The sequence below is a fragment of the Dreissena polymorpha genome, chromosome 9 (genome assembly GCF_020536995.1).
Source record: "Dreissena polymorpha isolate Duluth1 chromosome 9, UMN_Dpol_1.0, whole genome shotgun sequence".
Taxonomy (NCBI): Eukaryota; Metazoa; Mollusca; class Bivalvia; order Myida; family Dreissenidae; genus Dreissena; species Dreissena polymorpha.
This window is the reverse complement of record NC_068363.1, coordinates 28,202,763-28,224,090: the sequence shown is the minus strand read 5'-3', so window position 1 is coordinate 28,224,090 and position 21,328 is coordinate 28,202,763. Positions and strand designations below refer to the sequence as shown.

Genomic DNA, 21,328 nt, shown 5'->3' with positions numbered 1-21,328 from the left:
CATTCGAAACGAAGATGTTTTCAATTTTACAAGATAGACAATACAAGATTATCACATTGCAATACCTTAGTAGAGAAAAGCAGTAGCATATATGCTAACCATATGGACACAATTACGGTAACCAAGCATTGAAAGCGTACCTGTCTCAGCCAAATCTAATAATGCAGGTAGAAATTCAGTACCCATGTTGTGTAACTCGCTGAGCCTATGCTTGCCATTTGGAAGCAAGTCAATTAAATATGTAGTGAGAGCGAGACACTCTGCGAGTATTTTATTAATTTGTTAACCAGTCCTGTATTCAAGTATGCACAATGTACGAGCCTGTGTGTGGGTACAAGTTCCTTACCGGGTAGATCAGGAGAACCGGTGGGATCTTATACGTAACATATAGGAACCTGCCCAAAATCGAATAGTAATAATGTTTTGCCACAACATTTGCTTAATATGTGGGTATCTGTCTATTAACTGGAGTGGAAATGTGTCGATCATGGCTTATGCCTACCAATTTAGTACAGACGGATTGTAGTTCAGTACGTGGGAAGTAGTAACGTATGCATTAGTCAATGCTAGCATCAAATATTTCAGCACCTGGGTAGTAAACATGTAACAGCAATAGGCGCATCGAATACATCACATATTGTACAATTTCTTATGATAAATTTAATTGGTTTATTATAATTAAGTTCCTCGTGTTCAGTGTTTGCTGAATTTGGTATACGAGTGGTGCTTTTGTACCTCACCAAGTTCACCAAAATACATACACACGAACTGCAATTGCCTCTTTAACAGCTAGTTTCAAGAACGAGATACTACAGGTACTGAAGTAACATACTTCATTTTTACGCCTTGTGACTAAAACGAACATAACGTTTATTAAGCATATGAAAGTGTCGATATTGGTGATGCTATTGCCTTTCAGAGTATGTTTGCATTATTTGTAATTAGTATTAAAATTGGAGACCATATCATTAATCGGTAAAACATTGTTTCGCAGTTCACATTTTCAGTTTTTAATTTTTTTTTTAAGTTTATCCAAAAGTTCATGCTGATGAACGACACAAAATTGGCAGACTTGTCATAAACATATATTATATTTCAATATGTGATGTTAATAAAGCTACGTGAGTATGTAGGGTTGATCACATAATTTGCTTACATTCCTGTTTTAATTCAACATATGGCGGTATTTATTTAAATGCGCACAAATCGCGATCAGAACCACTATCAATTTGACACTTACTTAACATAACACTGAGCATGCGCATTATTCGAAATAAATATCTTCAGTTAAGGCGACCATCGTTCGCTTGAGTGTATACTTCAGAGTATTGTAGATATTTCGAGTACTGCGAAGTATGCTTTACTCTTCATTGTGGAAACCGGATTCGTCAATTGAGAATGATCACGTTCAAACCAAGCTGAGACTAACATGTTGTTTTGTATAGTTCGGAATAGTGTACATATTTTTGATTTCATGAAAATCTCTTTTAGTGTTACCTCGGAATCAAGATTCGTTTGTTTAAACATGTATATTACCAATAAAACTCATGTTGCGACATAAGAAAAGGCTATTATAATATCACAACAGAATCGATTATAAAAAAGCTATGTTTTAATTTACTTTCAATATTGTCGCTATTGCTGGCTGGGTTTTAATTGTTTATTTTTAGTTAAACTAAAAGTTTGTGCTAATAAACGACACAAGATTGGCAGTTTGTCATAAACATACATTATATTTCAATATGTGATGTAAATAAAGCTACGTGTTGGTTTGATCACATAATTTGATTACAAATTATTTTTAATTCAACATATGGATGTATTTATTAAATGCACATAAATGGCGACCAAACCCACTATCAATTTGACATTTACAACACACACCACTGAGCCAGCGGCATTATTAGAAAAAAAACATGAGAGAGCAGAAAAGAAAGGAGGAGAAAGAAGCGAGGTGGGAAGAGGAAGGGAGGGGGGCGGGAGGGCGGCGGGGGGGAAAGAGCACGAGCAAGCGAGCGAGCGAGCGAGCGAGCGAGCGAGCAGCGAGCGAGCGAGCGAGCGAGCGAGCGAGCGAGCGAGCGAGCGAGCAGCGAGCGAGAGAGCGAGCGAGGAGCGAGCGAGCGAGCGAGCGAGCGAGCGAGCGAGCGAGCGAGCGAGCGAGCGTAGCGAGCGAGCGAGCGAGCGAGCGAGCGAGCGAGGCGAGCGAGCGAGCGAGCGAGCGAGCGAGCGAGCGAGCGAGCGAGCGAGCGAGCGAGCGAGCGAGCGAGCGAGCGAGCGAGCGAGCGAGCGATGCGAGCGAGCGAGCGGAGCGAGCGAGCGAGCTAGCGAGCGAGCGAGCGAGCGAGCGAGCGAGCGACGCGAGAGAGCGAGCGAGCGAGCGAGCGAGCGAAGCGAGCGAGGAGCGAGCGAGCGAGCGAGCGAGCGAGCGAGCGAGCGAGCGAGCGAGCGAGCGAGCGAGCGAGCAGCGAGCGAGCGAGCGAGCGAGCGAGCAGAGCGAGGAGCTAGCGAGCGAGCGAGCGAGCTCGAGCGAGCGAGCGAGCGAGCGAGAGCGAGCGAGCGAGCGAGCGAGAGAGCTAGCGAGCGAGCGAGCGAGCAGCGATCGATCGAGCGAGCTAGCGATCTATCGAGCGAGCTAGCGAGGATCTATCTATCGAGCGAGCTATCTAGCTAGCGATCTAGCGATCTATCTATCTAGCTAGCTATCTATCTAGCTATCTATCTATCTATCTATCTATCTATCTATCCATCCATCATCCAGCCATCCATCTATCTATCTATCGATCTATCTATCTATCTATCTATCTATCTATCTATCTATCTATCTATCTATCTATCTATCTATCTATCTATCTATCTATCTATCTATCTATCTATCTATCTATCTAGCTATCTATCTATCTATCTATCTATCTATCCATCTATCCATCTAATCCATCTATCTAGCTATCTATCTATCTATCGAGTGCATGGAAACACCGAATTCCACTTTTCACCGAATTACAAGCGAATTCTACTTTTCACCGAATTACAACTGAGTACCGAATATCATTACCGAATTACACTATACTTCAACCAAAATTAACTGACATGTTGTTTTTTTACTTAATAGTAAACTACATTTTTTAGGGGTTGCGTCATAGTTTTGTTAATTGTGTTATGTTTCAGCTTTTAATCTTTTAAGACGACAGTTGGAAAAGGTGAAATGAGCCCATATCTTAAAACCAAATTCCACATAAAATATTTCATTTATTCTTTTATCACAATGATAAAAATGCTCAACATGTCGATTTTAATTTGATAAGAGCCTAAAGATGATAAAGAATTGCTAAGTAATTACCGAATTACACATTTTATATTTAATTGAGGACCGAATAACACTTTCACCGAAGTCCAGTCCACTCCCATATTTACCCAAGAAACGAATTACACATTCAGTTGGGTGTGCGATTTGAATGTGTAATTCAGGTAGTTGAAAGTTATAAATGGACTAACGGAAGAAGCAATATTAGTAAAAAGCAAATGGATATTAATAATATTACATACTTTATTATAAATGAATTAAGCATCATCATTAACAAAAGCATACACATTATATGAAATAAAAGAGGGAAATGTAAATGAACACGTACACAAAAATATTTAATGAACTTAAATGTAATAGAGTTATCCTTTATCACAATGTTTTCAATTGCTAAACATGTCGGAATTAATTTGAAAAGGGAATATAGATTACCAAATTACACATTCGTGAACTTATCGGGTAAATGTAATACATTGTACTATGGAAACTGCTGTTAAATTGTATAGCACTTCTGAAGGTTAACATATCATGTAAGATGTAAAAGGTTTAAATAGTTTGACAATGTATGTAACAAGTGAACATTTATATGTACTTCAAGATTAAAATAGCATGAAATATGTGTAAGCGTTATAAGGGTCTCATAGTGTATTTGAATCTTTCATTTCTTCACAAAATAAGCACGTAGTCGCATATAAATAAGATACAATAAAGATACGGAAAAAATAAAACTAAACAGTTAAATACCAAACAGCGGTTCGAGCGCACAAAGACATAACAAACAAATGCGATATTTCTTTATTTAATGTAGAAATGTTTCATTATTTTCTTTGTGGACGAGTTAATAAATAAACAAAACAAAACGATGTGTGACATATAATATTTCTGAAGAATTTATAAAAAGAAATGCACGTGATGTTTTACAATTTTGTTAAGTGCGCGTTTCATTGAACGTTGAGCTAAGTGAAATGGATCATATTTGTTAATATCCAGCTTCACATTTAATTAGAGCCGTCTTTAATTAGATTATCTCTATACTGAGAACTTAATAAAAAGTTCACAACGGGGATGTGGCTCCATTCCCGTTTTTTTTAAATGTACACAACCATTTGGCAATAAGAGAAATCAGTTATTTTAGCAATATATAATTTTCCAGTACAGTAGCCAGGGGTCTGTGTATTGAGCTGATAAGATACGGATCAACACAGAAGTTTGCTATTACACAGTGTAGACTTCCCCTGTTTTAGTAAACTAATTGTTATTTGCCTGATATAAATGAAGTGTATTTTATTCGGGTCTACCGACGTTATGTTAAAAGTCGTTTAATGTGAAAATGTCAAATTAATCATCTTCTCGGATTTTTTACTCATTTGAATTGTGGCATTTATTATTCCTATAATCAGTAAGCATCACGCAAATATGCACTTTTATGATTAAAATATATTTTTATAAAATTGAATTAATATATGCTGCTTGGTGACGTTTATTTAAATTTCTTTCATCACTTAAATTTTTTACAAAAATACACCTGTGTTTCTATCTTAAAAATTCTGCAAACAACGCATTTTTTATCGATGCATCTTTTTATCAAACACTTGTTTAAATCTATTTCATACATTTTATTCAAAATTAGCAGTCAAACGTATTTTAAAATGTCAATACGGGTATAATAACACTCGTATTATTGACTTGTATGTTTGCATCTGGAATACGCCCAATTTATGACACTTACTGATTGTTGTGAAACGCATTATCAATTTCATGTGTTGAGAATATACCATAAATGATTAACACGTCTGTAATTAGCAATTACTGAGTGCGACAATCGTTATTATTGTAGACAATATCGGCATATGTTTGCACCTCGACGACGCCCATCTTGTTTCATGTTAATAATTTCACTAATTGATAATTGATGTGTTAGTTAACAATGAAAAACAAGAAATATTGCTGTTTATGGCCTCGTCATTTGTATATCTTATATTGTATCAAAATCTTGAATGAACATGAACTACTTAGGCCATCCTTAAAATTTCTTTTGTTTGGCATTACCCGACCGACCCACTATACTCGGCCCGACTGAATTTTTCTTTTGTTACTTTCCAAAAAAAAATTTTTTTGGCTCGCCCAAACTTCTTGCCGCTAAATTTTTCCTTTCTGCTTTATATCCTTTCCGGTTATTTGAGTCATTTAATTGAATGCTCTTTCAAGGATATCTAGAATAGCAATGAACAAAATACGTTCCGGTATTTATTTGTGTCGCCTATTTATTTGACATATGCATATACGATTAATTAGACGTTAAATACAATTAAACCATCCCTTTTTTTCTCGTATCCCTTTAATTAAAATACGCTGCTGTTGTTCAGGATAGTTTGGGAGTAAAAAAAGTAATTAATTAATTATCACCGTTCATTTCAATTCGGCAATTGGCAGAGATGTGTAATATTATCGCCATATAACTAATTATTAAATTGTCACTCTTTAATGCAGATCGGTAAATATTCGGTAGAAAGATAAAAAGTGATCAGTTTTGAAATATTTATTGACGGGTATTGTCACGTTTTTGTTTCATTTGCTTATCTCTTTATACGACATCCGATCGGTCGCTATGTTGGAGGCAGACGGCGAAATTAAATGTGTATTCAAATTATTCAACATCTGCGCACGAATGACCCAATATTATCCGATAGCTCCACCCGTTCTCACGCTTCATTCGACAACGTCATGTCATGTGGAAGCAAGTTCAAAGCTGATTGGCCAGCTACCATGTGCACTTCATTAACAATAAGGTCAAGCAATGTTTAATCGGGTACAGACCGGGTTTCGTTAACTGTTCGAATTGCTAAAACTTTTATTGAAACAAAAAGACAAATATAGAGTACCAGTCCGGATTAAAACGGCGGATGTTTTCAACGAAATTTTACTAGATTTTCGCATTTTCGATTTTTCTTGAGCCAAATTCTCAATAGTTTCGCAAATGACTCAAATTGCGAACGACAGCGCAAGCATTGCGAACGTGTAATTATTGAAATAAATGCTCACTATTACAGGGCTTGTGCTGTCTTCGCCATTTGGGAAAGTATATAGCGAATTTGGCTTAAAAAAATATAATTTGCGAATATGCTTAAATCTCGTTAAATTTCATTAAAAACATCCGCCTTTTTAATCCAGAGTGTTTTTTGTCGCAGATGTTGCACTTTTCCCAATTTTCTGTTCTTGATTAAAATTAAAATGTTATAATTACCTTGTTGTATTTTACTCACAATTATGCTATTGTAAAGTAATATGTCAACCAAATAGTATATAATTATAAAGTATTTTTCGTCGATTATATTATATTTTCGAAGTTCTTTATAGAAAAAATAGACTTACGAATTCACGTGCGGTGATACAGACGGTGCAGAAAAATCTTTACCAATTTCCTTTCATGAGGCAGTAGACTTGGAGCTTAATTTGATAATTACCTTTCAGTTTGGTATATGTCGGAGTTCAATGTCAGAAAAAAAAAATACTAAAAAAAATAAAATCCCTACCTACCTACCCACCCAAATTTACCTGGGTCGGGTTATGCCAAGCAAACTATTTTTTAAGGATGGCCTTATTAAAGCAAGATTATACGATTTTTATAAGTGTTTAATTGTAATATATTGATAAATATATGTTACCAAAACACTGAATAGGCATGAAAAATGTACACTAAAGACGAATTTCATAAAATACAGCAAAAATAAATTAGCCGCTGAAAGGAAATTAAAAAAATCCGTAAACTTTAATTTAGATTCATATCGTACATGCATGATATACACGCTGGCGAACTCTATTGTACTGACATTCTATTGTACTGACATTTTAAATTCAGATTTTATATCTGGCTTATTTCGCATTACAGGTGTTGTTCTTAACTTTTATTTTAAAATATATCGAAATATATGTATAATAAGTTTATACACATTTTATATTAATTCATACATTTTTGACAAAATCGTATATTCTCGCTCTGACACTTGATCCGTATAATCCGCCGATGTTCAAATTTAAACAAGTATTTTGTCATTAATGTCATTACAGATACATTACATTATAAAATTTAAAAAATTTATTGATACAATATTAATAGAAGTGGAACACGCAGTCAATATTAAGTCAGACATGTTCTTTATGGTCCGCAAATCTGGACCGTATACTCCGTATATAAGTATTTGCCATTAAATGATACATTAATGTTAGTACAGCAATTTTACAATTTATAAAATTATGGAACATGGAAAATTTGACTTTTATAACATTCGAAGGACAATCATCAAACACATCGAAATTCTTTATTGGCCAATTATCTATTATATTCAATCAGATATCGTGTCAAAAACTTGTGAATAGTGGATTAAAGACGCGTGAAACTAATAAAGGTGGTCGAAAAATCTGCAAACTGTAAACAACGCAAAACAATTGATAGAAACTCGGCCAGTCGGTCTGTGATTAGTGGAAGTGGAATCCGGTAACAGCCTGGCGTCATGTGAAGAACCCGTATCTAATCGATACAAACGATCATTTTAATGTGTAGTTCGGTTGTAATTCGGCGAAAAGAGGAATTCGGTTGTAATTCGGTGAAAAGTGGAATTCGGTGTTTCCATGGACCGCTATCTATCTATCTACACTCGTAATTTAAAATCACCCCCCCCCCACGTTTTAAAATATCAGCTTTATCACACGAGCTTCAAACGTGACTGTGTGTCATTGAGACACCTAGCTAAAGAAACTTCAGCGTACAGTTTATTTAGTATTGACAGACCTGTACGCTGAAGCGAACCCCGTATCGAAAGTCAACCAGCGTCGTAACATATTTATGTCACGCTATAATTCAGTCAATTTGCAGTTCATAGAGAAAATACCATAGCTAACTGGCTCAGAGAGACAAATTCATCACTTAGGGCTATCATTTTATGTTTTTCTTGTCATATAACGTGACATATACCTGAAAATGTCTGTGATCAGAAAACAGTATGTGATTTGGTCGCCATTGCTGCTTCGTCACGTGACTGCGAGAGTTACACTCGGATACATTCGGATCGACCTTGGCCGTTTCTATTAATATTTTCGTAAACATTACGATCGCTTTTTACAGTACACTATATTATTTTAATAATTCTGGCGTACATTGCATACCGATGTCGTTGAAACTTTCAAATATGATTGTAATTTAACTGTTCGTTCGTTACATATTGTTAGATAGCAGGTGTTCATTCAAAAATAACAAGAAATAAGTAGATCTACCCGGTGGTGGTAAGTACTTAAAGTTCCTTACTGAAAGTACATGCAATATACATGTTACGGATAATCGATTGATATTTCCGGTGGCGTATTTTAAGCATGGCTACTCGAGATTTAATAGCGCGAGAATTCGAGTGTTTGAAGGGCGAATTCAAGTTCACTTTCAATGATTTGAAAGATAAACAGATTAGTGTTATAGCCAGCATTGTCAACAAAGTTGACTGTATGGCTATTTTTCCAACAGGGTTTGGTAAAAGTGCATGTTACATTCTGCCACCCCTCATGATAAAAAAACATGCATAAGAGACATTTCTATGCCATTATTGTTTCCCCACTAAGGTCTCTAATGAATGACCAGGTTCGCCAGTTGACTAGCATGGGAATAAGTGCTGTTATCTGTGGTCCTGATATCAGTGCAGAAGAAAAGAAAGGTGGGTGAAATATATATGTAAATTGTACTGTTTTTGACCCGCCAATATTTATTTACAAATATATATATATGAAAGTTAGTTAAAGAATAAAGTAGCATAACATTAAAGTAACAAATAATAGTGTTCGGATTAAAAAATCATTCAGCATTGCAATCTCATTTAACAGATCCCTAATTTTGTTCTGATATATTTACAATTAATTCATATATTTCATCTGAAATGGATAAAATGCTTGTTAACAGGGTTGGAGGATGGGATGTACACCATCATTTTCTTCTCCCCTGAGATTCTGGATAACATCGATAGGTGGAGGTTTTTTCTGGAAAGTAATGTGTACACAGATAAAATGTCACTTTTGGCTATAGTTGAAGCTCATCTACTTCATTCTTGGTAATTAAATTAGTTATAGTCACTTAAAATACAATTACTTCCACATTACTCATTTTTAGTCAGTAACCAGCTTTGAAAAAAAATATTTTAATATGCGCCAAACACTGGAAAATAACAAGGTTCTAATGGATATGGTGAACACTAAGTAATTGGGACGTACAATCCCCACTATGGAGCATGAGATAGGTTTCATTAATAAATTATCACAAGTTCTCAAATGTGATTGCAATTAAATGCACTCACACGTTTATAGTGCCTACTTGTTTGCTAGAATGTGTATTTTTAATAATGGATGTTGTTTTTTAAAATTATACTTAGCATTTAACTTATTTAGGGGTTATGAGTTCAGACCAGCATTCAACAGAATTGTTGAGCTGAGAAGTTTTTTCACCAATGTGCCAGTGCTACTTCTATCTGCAACATGCACCAAGACAGTGCGGCTAGCTTTGATCCAGAAGCTGCAACTCCAACCAGATATTCAAGTTGAATTGGAGGTTCCAGACAGGTATATAATCATGAATTTGCAATGACTCCAATTGTTTTATATGACACTTGCAATCGATTCATAATTTCAAAACACCTAAGACATTTACAGTGTATAACTTTATTGCATATTTGAGACAAATACTCCACATTTTGGTTCATAGAAGACAATATATATACATGCACTAGATAGATATAAAGTTCAAAGTATTTTTTTCCAGACCTAACATACATTTGGAGATAAAGTGTGAATCTGGGATGGATTTCACAGCCATGACCTGGTATTTAGACCAGATTATTGAAAGGGGCAAGATGGCTGAGAAAGCTGTTATCTATGTAACGTATGTACAACAAGTTAGAAAATAATGAGATAAAACAATAACAATTAAAACTTCCTTTTGTACCCCAGTATTGTGAGTAACATGTGATACACAAATATTTCCTTCCGTACCATAGCAAATATTTTGTGAAATACCTGCTCATAATGTAAAATAAAGCTACAAAGAACATGAATTTCTAAGGAATAATCAAGGGTATAACATATAAATGAATATATTCAGTATTTAATGGACAGTATAACTTATATATTTTCAATTCATTAATACACTCTTATATTCCTATAATTTAAAAGAATATAAGAGTGTATTAATGAATTGAATAATATACTATCTTGAGTATAACAAATTAATGAAGCATGAACTACATGTTTATATAACACAGGACCCATAAAATGTTTTTTTTATTATTATAAGTGAAATTTACTTCCAGTGGAATCACTCAGATGGCAAGACTTGCCTTGGACATTGCCGCACACCTTAAGGATGCAGCTGATGGCGCCAAGGTGTTTAAACTGTACCATTCTGGAATGTGTAACAGTGACCTTAAGTCAATCTTGGAAGAGTTCACCCAACCAGATTCTTGCACAAGATTTCTAATATCTACAATTGCATTTGGAATTGGCATAAACATTCCAGATATAAGATTTATTATACACTGGGGGGCACCAAAAACATTAGAAGATTATTGGCAGGAGGTCGGAAGGGCCGGTCGTGATGGAAAGGCAGCACAGGCCAAAATGTATGCTACCAAAGTATCCCTGCTGAACTGTTCAGAGGAAATGAAGACACTTGTCAAGAGTGAGTAATGCTACCGGCAATACATGATGGATTTGTTGTCGGTGACTCCGACATTCAAGGCACCAACAAAAGTGTGTGGCAATAACAGCAAATGCGTTGCATGTGAATGTAATATGTGCCTGTGCTGCTCTAACTGCCAGAAGAAATGTTTATGTTCATGTTAATGTTTAATTTAACACTTGGACACGCATAAATCCATCAGTCAATGAAAGCATGGTGGACAAAAGTGTAACCTTGACATTGCAGATATTGACGTGATTCTTTTGCATGACACAATGTCCAATTATGGTGAACAAATGTGCCAAATGATTTTAAAATCTAACAATGAACAACATAGTTATGGCCGGGACAATCTCATTTATGGCCATTTTTAACCTTTGAACTCAAAGTGTGAACTTGACCTTGAAGATATCGACGTAATTCTTTCGCATTGAGACCTCCTGCCAATGATGGTGAACAAATGTGCCAAATGATTTTAAAATCTAACAATGAATGACATAGTAATGGCCCGGAACAGCTCATTTATGGACATTTTTTACCATTGAATGGCAGTGCTATACTGCTGAGAGTTTTGCTTTTGTATATTTGCTGTCAAGCAAGGAACTAATCTCACATGTTTTATATGGTCATCCTCACATTTAGGCCATTCAACTGTGAAAGTTTTAACAATACTCACTCGGTAGCTAGTGAGGATTAGAAAACACAACCTAAATGTGGCTGCATATTCTAATACCATTTTTGCAATAAATCCTGGCCATCATCAAGTACACAAATACAACATTATCTCAGACTTTGTGAAGTTTACTGTTAAAACTCGTATCAAGAAAAGTGAGCAGTGCCACCATCAGCAAATCCATGCTAAAAAATCATGTAAGTATGCAAGTTAATTGTCATGGTGCAATGTCCTACTGAAAAATTTAAAAATAGACATATTTGTTTATTTTATAAGCAGCTATTGGTTATTAATTTTCCATAAATATGAAGCAAATACTTTCAAAGTTGCAAGTTAGAAATAGTTGGTGCATGTAAGTCACTTATTCAACAACTTCAGTACTACTATAGTGTACTATGATCAAATATTCTTATTCATTTGCACATCAGCCTTTCTGTGTCAAGTTTAACACAATATTTCATCAATCTGTCCTTTAGTTTTGAAGGTGTTCTCAGTGCAATACTGTGAAAAAAATGTTCATAAGAACTGTGATGTCTTCCAGGCAGGCATTGGAAAAGGCGTTCACCTTTATATAATTTCAAAAACTTCTTTAAGTCTCGTGTGTGCACTGCATGTGCACTTTTTGATCGACCAATGTATTTGTCCATCACCTGGCTCATGAATTTTTCTTCTAAACCTTTACCAACTGTTCCGGAAATCAGACTGCAGCGCTGAACTGCAGAATCAGTATACTGGCCTTTGACCCGTTTCAGATTGGCTGGAACAAAAGTTCAAACAGGAATTTAAGGCTGCTATAGAAAGATTAAGTAACTGTGTGCATAGTAATGAGAAAACAATACAAAATATTTTATTCTCAAAGTACATATTTATTCAGCAAAATTTAAATTATATCAAAGTTTCTTTTCACAAAGTTTTTTGTTCAGCTGAGTTCGCGTTCACATTAGCAAGACATACTTTTTGTTTCCCAATCAGGTCTAAAATTAAATTAATTAATAACAAGTAGCAAGTACAAGAACTTATCTCAATCTCTCCTGTGTTTACATTTTCCCTTTGACAGTGAACAGCTGATTATCATGATCATACAGACGCTCTTAAGATATAGTGACTAAATGTGCGCTTAACATATTCAGATGTGAATTGAACTGAAAGAACAACAACAACAACGACAAATACATACTTTTGAATTCATTGTTTAGGAACTCATTCAGCAGGTCCAAAGGTACATTACATCCAGGTTCCCCTCGCAAATTGGCCGTACTGTTCCATATCAGGTTTTCTGATATCCGCTTGGGCATCCAACCACTAACAGCTACATGAATAAAAAGTATACATTACTTCGGATTGTTGCATTCCGGACACATAAAACTATGCAAAATAATACCATAATGGATATAAAAGCTATAATTATACTTTATCAAATTTACTGTTAAAATATATGTATGCATTTTTATGATTTAAATGTATGAAATTTTGTTTAGAAATTCATAACTATAATTTTATATTGGTTTCTTATTAAATATCATCTTACAGGCCAAAAGTCTAAAAGCCAGTGTCAGGTATTTGTAGTGGCCATGTTCCCAAAACTCCAGCATATTCAGTCGCCAAAAGCTTATCATGGCTTCCCCGTCGTTTTCCCTCTCCGTGTCTCTTTCTGCCATGTGCATGAGGCCACGCCACAGGACACTCATTGCATATGCCTGTTTGTGATCAATTTCCTTGCCTGACCTACAGACTTCAGAACAATGCCATATGCCTGAAAAAAATCATGATTGAAAGATAAACAGAAATGAGTATTTAAAGTTAATAACCTTTAAATGATAAATGATATATTTTTATGCAAAATAATTAATTATGACACTAACCAGAAGTATCGTTTGTCCCCACACAGACTGTGTGAAACCACTCGCCACGTACACAGTCAGCCTCTGATGAGCACCGTATCCATGTGCTCTCCAACTGCTTTCCACAGCAATATGCACTAAGGCCCCGTGCTTGAAATTCTGGGGAGCACCACCAGTCATCATCTTCTGCACCATCCGGCACGTCAACACAGTCTTTGTGGAACCATCTCGTTGGGTAACTCATGGTACTTGAACATTCTATCCATTCTGCACCTCCTGTTTTGAGAATGAAGACTGCTTAGTCATTTGACTTATATTTAAAATACTGTAATGCAAAGTGAATATTTGTTTGTTACACAAGGTAAGCATATATATTTAAACTGAATTATTTCTCTTTTTTTCCAGTCAATTCTGAATTTACTCACCATCCTCTGCATCACATATGCATGTATACTTCCTGTCATCTTCAACGGCAGCCACGTATTCATTGGTGTTTGGCCATATGAATTGAATAATTTCCTTGGCCAACTGTGTAACGTCTTCCAAAGATGTAAGCTGTTCGCTAAAATTCTCATTTTTTCGAAGTTGTGCTGCTAACAACAGTATGTGACCTTCTGTTACAAAGTCCAAAAAGTTTGTCAAATGGTTCATACAGTCTGAAGCTTTTTTTTCACATTTCTATGTCCAAAGACATTCTTTATTTGAGTAAGTGTGCCTTTGTCACACGCCCCTTTTCCAAAAAGGGTATCCAGTGTCACCTGTGAATTTCAATAAAATTAATTCTATCATATGTGTCGTATGATATATGGATAAGCTTTAGTAATTAGACTCATAATCCAAATACATTATTTACCCAGGTTTCTTATTTCTGTACATTTATATATAAGTTGAATCATGATCATGAATCATGATTTTTTTGTTCTATACCTGTAGGAGCACAATTCGTTTATGGAAGTTCTGTGGTCTTGGTATTAGCCCCTCTAGACGGTCCCCAGGGAGAGCAGAGGAGGACATGGCTATCCTACACTCTATCATACGCTCCACCGACAGCTGGTCCCCGTGACAAATTATAGGCCAGGGTGTTCCTTCAACATCCCTCGGTGTGTATCGATTAAGGTACTTCATTATCTCAATTACACCTTTGCATGTTGCAGGGTTTTCTTTCACAACACCAAGGTTGACCTTGAAGAACATTAAAGAGTGTTATTTATTTAAAATGATCATTTAACGTTTAAGAGATACATGTGTATTTCTGTATTTCATACAGATATATTTATGAACCAGAGATTTACAAGCAATATTGTCACCTACTGGTGAAACTACACCATTGTCAGTAAAAGTATCTATATTTGTTGCCATAGCAACCACAATTTTTGACTTAGGAACAAAATGAATTGACATGCATAATCTCCATATTGCCATCTGTCCACGTTTCAAGTTTCATGAAATAACATGAAGAAATTATAAAGTTATCGCAGGATCAAGAAAAGTGTGACAGACTGACAGACAGATTGACACACAGAGCGCAAACCATAAGTCCCCTCAGGTTTCACCAGTAGGGGACAATACAAGCATACATTTACAATAGCAGAAATAAAACAAATTAAAATAACGCTTACAACTTCACTTTTTTCTTCGCAGATTCTGTTGAATACTTGTGAGGAAGATGCTGCTGCACTGGGATGTCAAGGTCAAGGATACTTGCTAGAGTCCTTGCAACAATCAACTCCATCCTGGAGCGTAGCTTCTTCCAGTCCTAATCACTTGGTAGGAATGTCTGTCACACATAATGCGTATTTAAGCATTGACATTCAATAGAGTGATTAGATGTTAATAAATTAGCCAAATGCAGTGTTTACAAATACAAAATATAAAATGAAAATAAATAATTTCCATTACACTTCAATACAATTACAAACATGCAGCTTTTTTGTAATTTAAAATTATTTTTTCAGCTTTATCAGCTCCAAGGGTACATTTTAAAGAATGCTTACTTTTAGATCAATGGAACTGGCTGGTACTGTTTCTTCCCAGGAACAAGAAGAGGATGTGAAGCTGATTCTGTCAAGCGTTGCAAAGCAGTTTGCCCACAGCAGCATCTTATTTCCACTATGCCTGCTTTGGTGGCGCGCTACTGACATTTTCTGGACGTTGTCCCAGCACACAGAAAAACCTGGTATATCTGAGGTAAAGTATTCCTAGTAAATTCTCGTTGTTAAATTTTACAACAGTTATTAAAATATAGGGCATATTGATTCGAACCAATATTGAAAACACGTAGAGAAAAAATGCATTAATAAACACAATTTATTTTCCCAAACACAGGCAAAGTGGGTTTTATATCCACACAAATTAAAATAATGGATTAAAAGAAAGTTGTCTACAATAAAGTACTGTTAATGGTCCACTCTCCTCAGTGTACTAGTGTGTAACATACAATAACTTCATACAAATTAACTACTGCTAAACTACCTGTAAAATACAATTGTTTGTTTTGCTTAAGTTTGAGCAGGGTATGGTTTTTTAAATTTAAACATACCATTCATTTCAGATCTTTCAGGGAGTGGAACAAATTCTTCTTCGTGGTCTGACTCCGAGTACAGTATTGTGTCTTCCAACACCAGGGACAGGTCCTGAATTTCCTGGTCTTCATCCAGATCTTCGTCATCATCTGTTTCATCAGACATGTTGACCTCACTGTCACTGAGAGATGACCATTCACTCTCATCAGTTCTTGTGTCAGCTACCAGTGTTGGTCTCACATGTAGAACATGCTGCAAAAATGTTTATTTCCAGTAAGGTAGGCATTTTTAAAAAGCTAGTTTGCAGAAGTTATTGTTTCCTATGAAATAATGACGATTAAAGGCCAAGATATATTAAGTGTATGTACAAGGTAGCTATTGATCATGCATTTTTGCTTTGTTAATTTTTTTTCTGGGATATTTTATACCTCTTCTATGTTCTGTTTCCACTCCTTTATTTTGTTGTCATAGCTTTTTCCTAGACGATCTACAAGTTGTCTTGTTGTATGAATACTCATGCATAGTCCAAACTTATGAAACCATCTGAATATCTGCAAAATGTTTAACTTGTGTAATGGCATATTAAGCTAAAATAGTTCATTAACAGTCACCAGTTAAAATTTTAATTACAATAAAGATTTTAAAAGACAGAGCACTTGTTTGTCCCATGACTCAAGCTTGTCATGCAATGTAATACACATTGTTTAACTCAAATTAGTACTTTTTAGCCTACCTTGTGGTTACAGCCTAATCGGAACATCTGTATGGATAAGATTTGTTGCAGGAACTTGAACTTGGCTGGAAATCTTTATGAAGGATGATACTCACAAGAAGTCCAAATACAGGTACCAAAGGACCAATCTTGTTACCAGAACTGCAACATTGTAAGTTTCTTAAAAAATATAAGCAAACAAATTGCAAAAATAAATGTCATTCATAAAATTTGATATTTATATACATTACATTGCACTATTTCCTTATTAACCCTTTGAATGCTGGGAAATTTGTTATCTGCAAAAATGTTGTCTGCTGAATTTCTAAAATTAGCATTTTCTATGATTTTTTTCAAAGAACACTATCAGAATAGCAAACAGTTTGGATCCTGATGAGACGCCACGTTTTGTGGCGTGTCATCTGGATCCAAACTGTTGGCAAAGGCCTTCAAAATTTGGTTCCAGCACTGAAAGAGTTACTATCAGAATAGCAAACAGTTTGGATCCTGATGAGACGCCACATTTTGTGGCGTCTCATCTGGATCAAAACTGTTGGCAAAGGCCTTCAAAATTTGGTTCCAGCACTGAAAGAGTTACTATCAGAATAGCAAACAGTTTGGATCCTGATGAGACGCCACATTTTGTGGCGTCTCATCTGGATCCAAACTGTTGGCAAAGGCCTTCAAAATTTGGTTCCAGCACTGAAAGAGTTAAATAATTAGTTTGACAAGTCTTGTGAACAACAACTGCTTCATTTCATTTAAGATTTAAGTTTTTGTAAAATTTCATGCACTCCTTTATAACTTCATATCGGAATGTTTATCAGGTTTTAAGTACATTGAGCATTATGTGGCCTATTGAAGAAATGCAAGAACCTTGATATCTTGTCTTTTGTTCGTCTAGTGGTTAATGCAGACCGCAACACAGTTGACAGAAGAGGTAGCCCTGAATCGATTTCATTGAGAAAAGCTGTCCAACTGAACTTCTCAATGCTCTCTAATGTCAAATCCTGTCTAAGAGATGACAGTGTTTTTGAGAATGCCCTTACTTCATCCTGGACAAGCAGACCTATGATTTTGTTTATGTCTGCAAAAGCCTTCTTGGAGCCTTTCATCATTGTTCTTAAAGCAGCATCATAGTTTGTGTTAGTCACCTGACGAACTATGGTCTCAACCAAGGTAGTACTGGTAGGTTTCTATTGAGAGCAAACAATGTTAAAAGTTTAAGCTATTTATTAGTTCTTAAATACATTACTTACATGAAGCATATCTGGTGTGTCGTGAATAAAGAGCTGTTCAATGGAAAGGTTAACACCGTGTGTTTTTTATGATTGCTTGCTATGCCGTTGTGTGGTTGATTTTACACCTTCATTTTACAAAAAAGTAATTAAACCTTACTAATCCTACAGATTTTAATGATATTAATGCTCATAACTTAATGTTTTCTAACTTGTGCTTGATGGTCTTTTGGAATTATTGAGTATTTATTCTGTTATCAGTATTTCAATGTCTCTTATCTAATGTTAACCGTTTCTTTTATTTTTTCTTATAATAATTATAATAATAGTTTTCAATATGGGTAACTGAAGACAGGTCATCCTTACACATGTAACAGTAACAAGTTTTCATTCCTATTCTTAAATATCAATATAATACTGAAGACAGGTCATCCGTACACATGTAACAGTAACAAGTTTTCATTCATATTCTTAAATATTATAAATACTGGCTAAACATGCATTTATTTAACTAAAATGGAATTCAGTAATTAAAGTAAGTATCAAATTAAAGCTACAGTTTTTATGCAAATGAACCCAGGATTTTATAAAGAGTAATGTATTCAATGGTACACTACAGGCTAATGTTTCTACATAGGCATATACAGAAGGAATACATTAAATAACAAAATGTTACCTTTACATTCTGTTTGGGTGTACTGGCTTTCTTTGGAGAAAAGCATATTCTTTTTGCTGCTGGTGATGGTGAAAATGATACAGGTGACTTCAATTTGTTAGTCTGATCCTTCTCAAAAAGTCCAGAATTAGTTAGTTTCCTTTTCTGAGTTCGCAATTTGATATTGTCATATTTTACTTTTTGAGACAGAACAGTCACTTGACTTAATTTTTAAAAACAATCACCACACACATTTCTTCCCTGTGTTAAATCCACATTAAAAGTTTCCTTCGTTCCCTCTCCTACCGTGAGGTTCATCCCATGGCCATGAAGCTTACTTGCAACACTTCTTGCTTTTTTCAAAGAGCATCCACATGCTCTGCACTGCTCCATGGTTGCAGACTAAATGAGACAAATAAGAGGCTCGCCCAGGTCCTGAAAGTCTTGATTGACATCTGCCAACTGTTGGCACTTCCTCTGTCAAAATCTGACATCTTACACATTTTCCAAGTTAACACATGCATAGTCATTTTCCACTGTATTTCCACTCAAAATCAATCCAATTCTCCATTTGCATCGATGAGTTTTGCAATAACCATGAGGATACTTCTATTAACTAGTGATTGCTTCTTGTTTAATTCACAAAACAGACACCAGTGAAGTAAAACTCCTGGAAATGCCATTTTCGTCAATTTGTGTATGTAAACAAACTAAGCACATGTTTGTTTCTAAAAATAGGACCTAAAAATAGATTGACCGTGACCGTGAACTCTCACGAGAGTTCCATTTCAAAATGTCTTCCATGGTGTTGATTTCATTCACTGTTCCCGAATAAAGCAGTAATATGGACATGTTTTCACCGAATTTTGAGCTCAAGTGAGGTAAATGTGTATATAAAACATCATTATATCGTGACATGCTTTCATTTTCGGTAAATAACTGTTTAAAAGGCTGTTTTGGACCGATCTTTGTTAACTGTCAACTTTTCGGGAATTTCTGGTTGACTTTCCTAATGGGGTTGGTCCATAACTATAAAGTCGCGCCTGTCAAAAATCATAAAAAGCGACATTTAAAGTTATGGAAGCCAGAACTATGAGACACCAAACAACTCAATGATTTTGACCGAAGCTATTGCGTTGTGATATTTAACCTAGTGCAAGCGTCTACTTAAAATAATGTTAGATTTAATAACATATTAATGTACAGATTCACCTAAACAGTCAATTAAAAATGATTCAAAGTGTAAGCTGATAATATTTACAACATAGTTGGATTCGAACATATCGATAATTATATAAAAATAGAAATTCGGGAATAGCATTTAAATAAGCGATTAAGATTTGGCATTTCATATAAATACCAGCGTTACTTTGATAGACACAACAATGATCATGCATTATATAATCAAAGGGCTACTTACATTATTGGTTAAAGTTTCGCAACTTATTCCAGAAGTTCTAAACATGGCCGCCATAACCTGCATGAATTTTGCATTGTGGGAAACTATCATGCTGCCTGGTAGCAGGCTCTTTCGGCCCCAAGCTCTTTCGGCCCAGACCGAAATTTCAGGCTTTTCGGCCCCAAGCTCTTTCGGGCCCCAAATCGACCAGGCTTATTCGGCCTTATATTTTATTACACCTATTTGAGCGGGTGTATTTCTTAATAAATTATATTGGATAATGAAATTGATACTCGCCTTTATTTTTTGTTTTTAAACTGTACTGTCATATAAATGTTTTAATTTATTATTAAATTTATTGTCATGGTTATCATTTGCATTTTTTCATTTATTCTATTTGTCAGTTCATTGTCAGTTCAAAGTTTACTGATTTATCAACTTAGATCTACATTTTGTGTTACCTTTTAACCCGAATACACACCACACATGTATTTAACAACCTGATAAAGATCATAAAACCGGGCATAGGTGCAAACACTTTGTAGGCATATCCGCGACAGAATATTTTAGTGCAAAGAGGGGGGGGGGGATATTGTTCTTACCTTCATCTGCAATGACTGCCGCAACCGTCCTACAACGCCTGACATTCAGTCTGTCTGTATATTGTATGTTCACTAAATATTGTTTGTAAGTACCTTAAAGTGTACGTAATTTATTTTATTGTGTTACTAAAGCGAATTACAATTATATTGCATTGTCTTATTAGTGTTTTGTTTTTAAGGGCGGCACCGTCGGTTGAGTTTGAAGGCAGCCGACCACAAGTGCTCCTTCTATGTCTTGGTACCCTCTCCTGCGGCGCGAGGCCGAGTACCTGCCAGTGCAGGCCCAGCTGGTGCGAGAGGGAACCGGGCGGGTCCGACGCAACGTCCATGTAAATCTTGACGAGCAGATTGGCCAGCTATGGGAAGAATACGAACTGACCACCGAGGATTTCCTCACCAAGATCGGGGAGACGTATGCCTTCTGAATCGTCGCCTCTTGATGATGATGATGATGATAATAATGCTGGGATATATAAACATATCACCACATGATAATGATTATCACGTTACGTTGATGATAATTATGATTATTATTATTATTATGATGATGAATATGCTGTAATTATTAAGTTACAAATAAATTATGCAATAATAATGATGATGATGATTATTATTAGAGTGATTCTTTTGATGCTGAAGATTATTATGCTACTGCAGACTATGGTGTATTTATGCTG

General features: G+C 35.5%; 1 protein-coding gene across 1 annotated transcript; it reads left to right on the top strand.

Annotated features, from left to right (window-relative positions):
• The first annotated feature begins 8,915 nt into the window (after window positions 1-8,915).
• LOC127845931 (ATP-dependent DNA helicase RecQ-like) lies at window positions 8,916-11,017 on the top strand. The gene is made up of 4 exons (XM_052377110.1): window positions 8,916-9,000; window positions 9,243-9,306; window positions 9,725-9,895; window positions 10,642-11,017. The coding sequence occupies exons 1-4, from the start codon at window positions 8,916-8,918 to the stop codon at window positions 11,015-11,017; spliced, it is 696 nt and encodes a 231-aa protein (XP_052233070.1).
• Window positions 11,018-21,328: the final 10,311 nt, after the last annotated feature.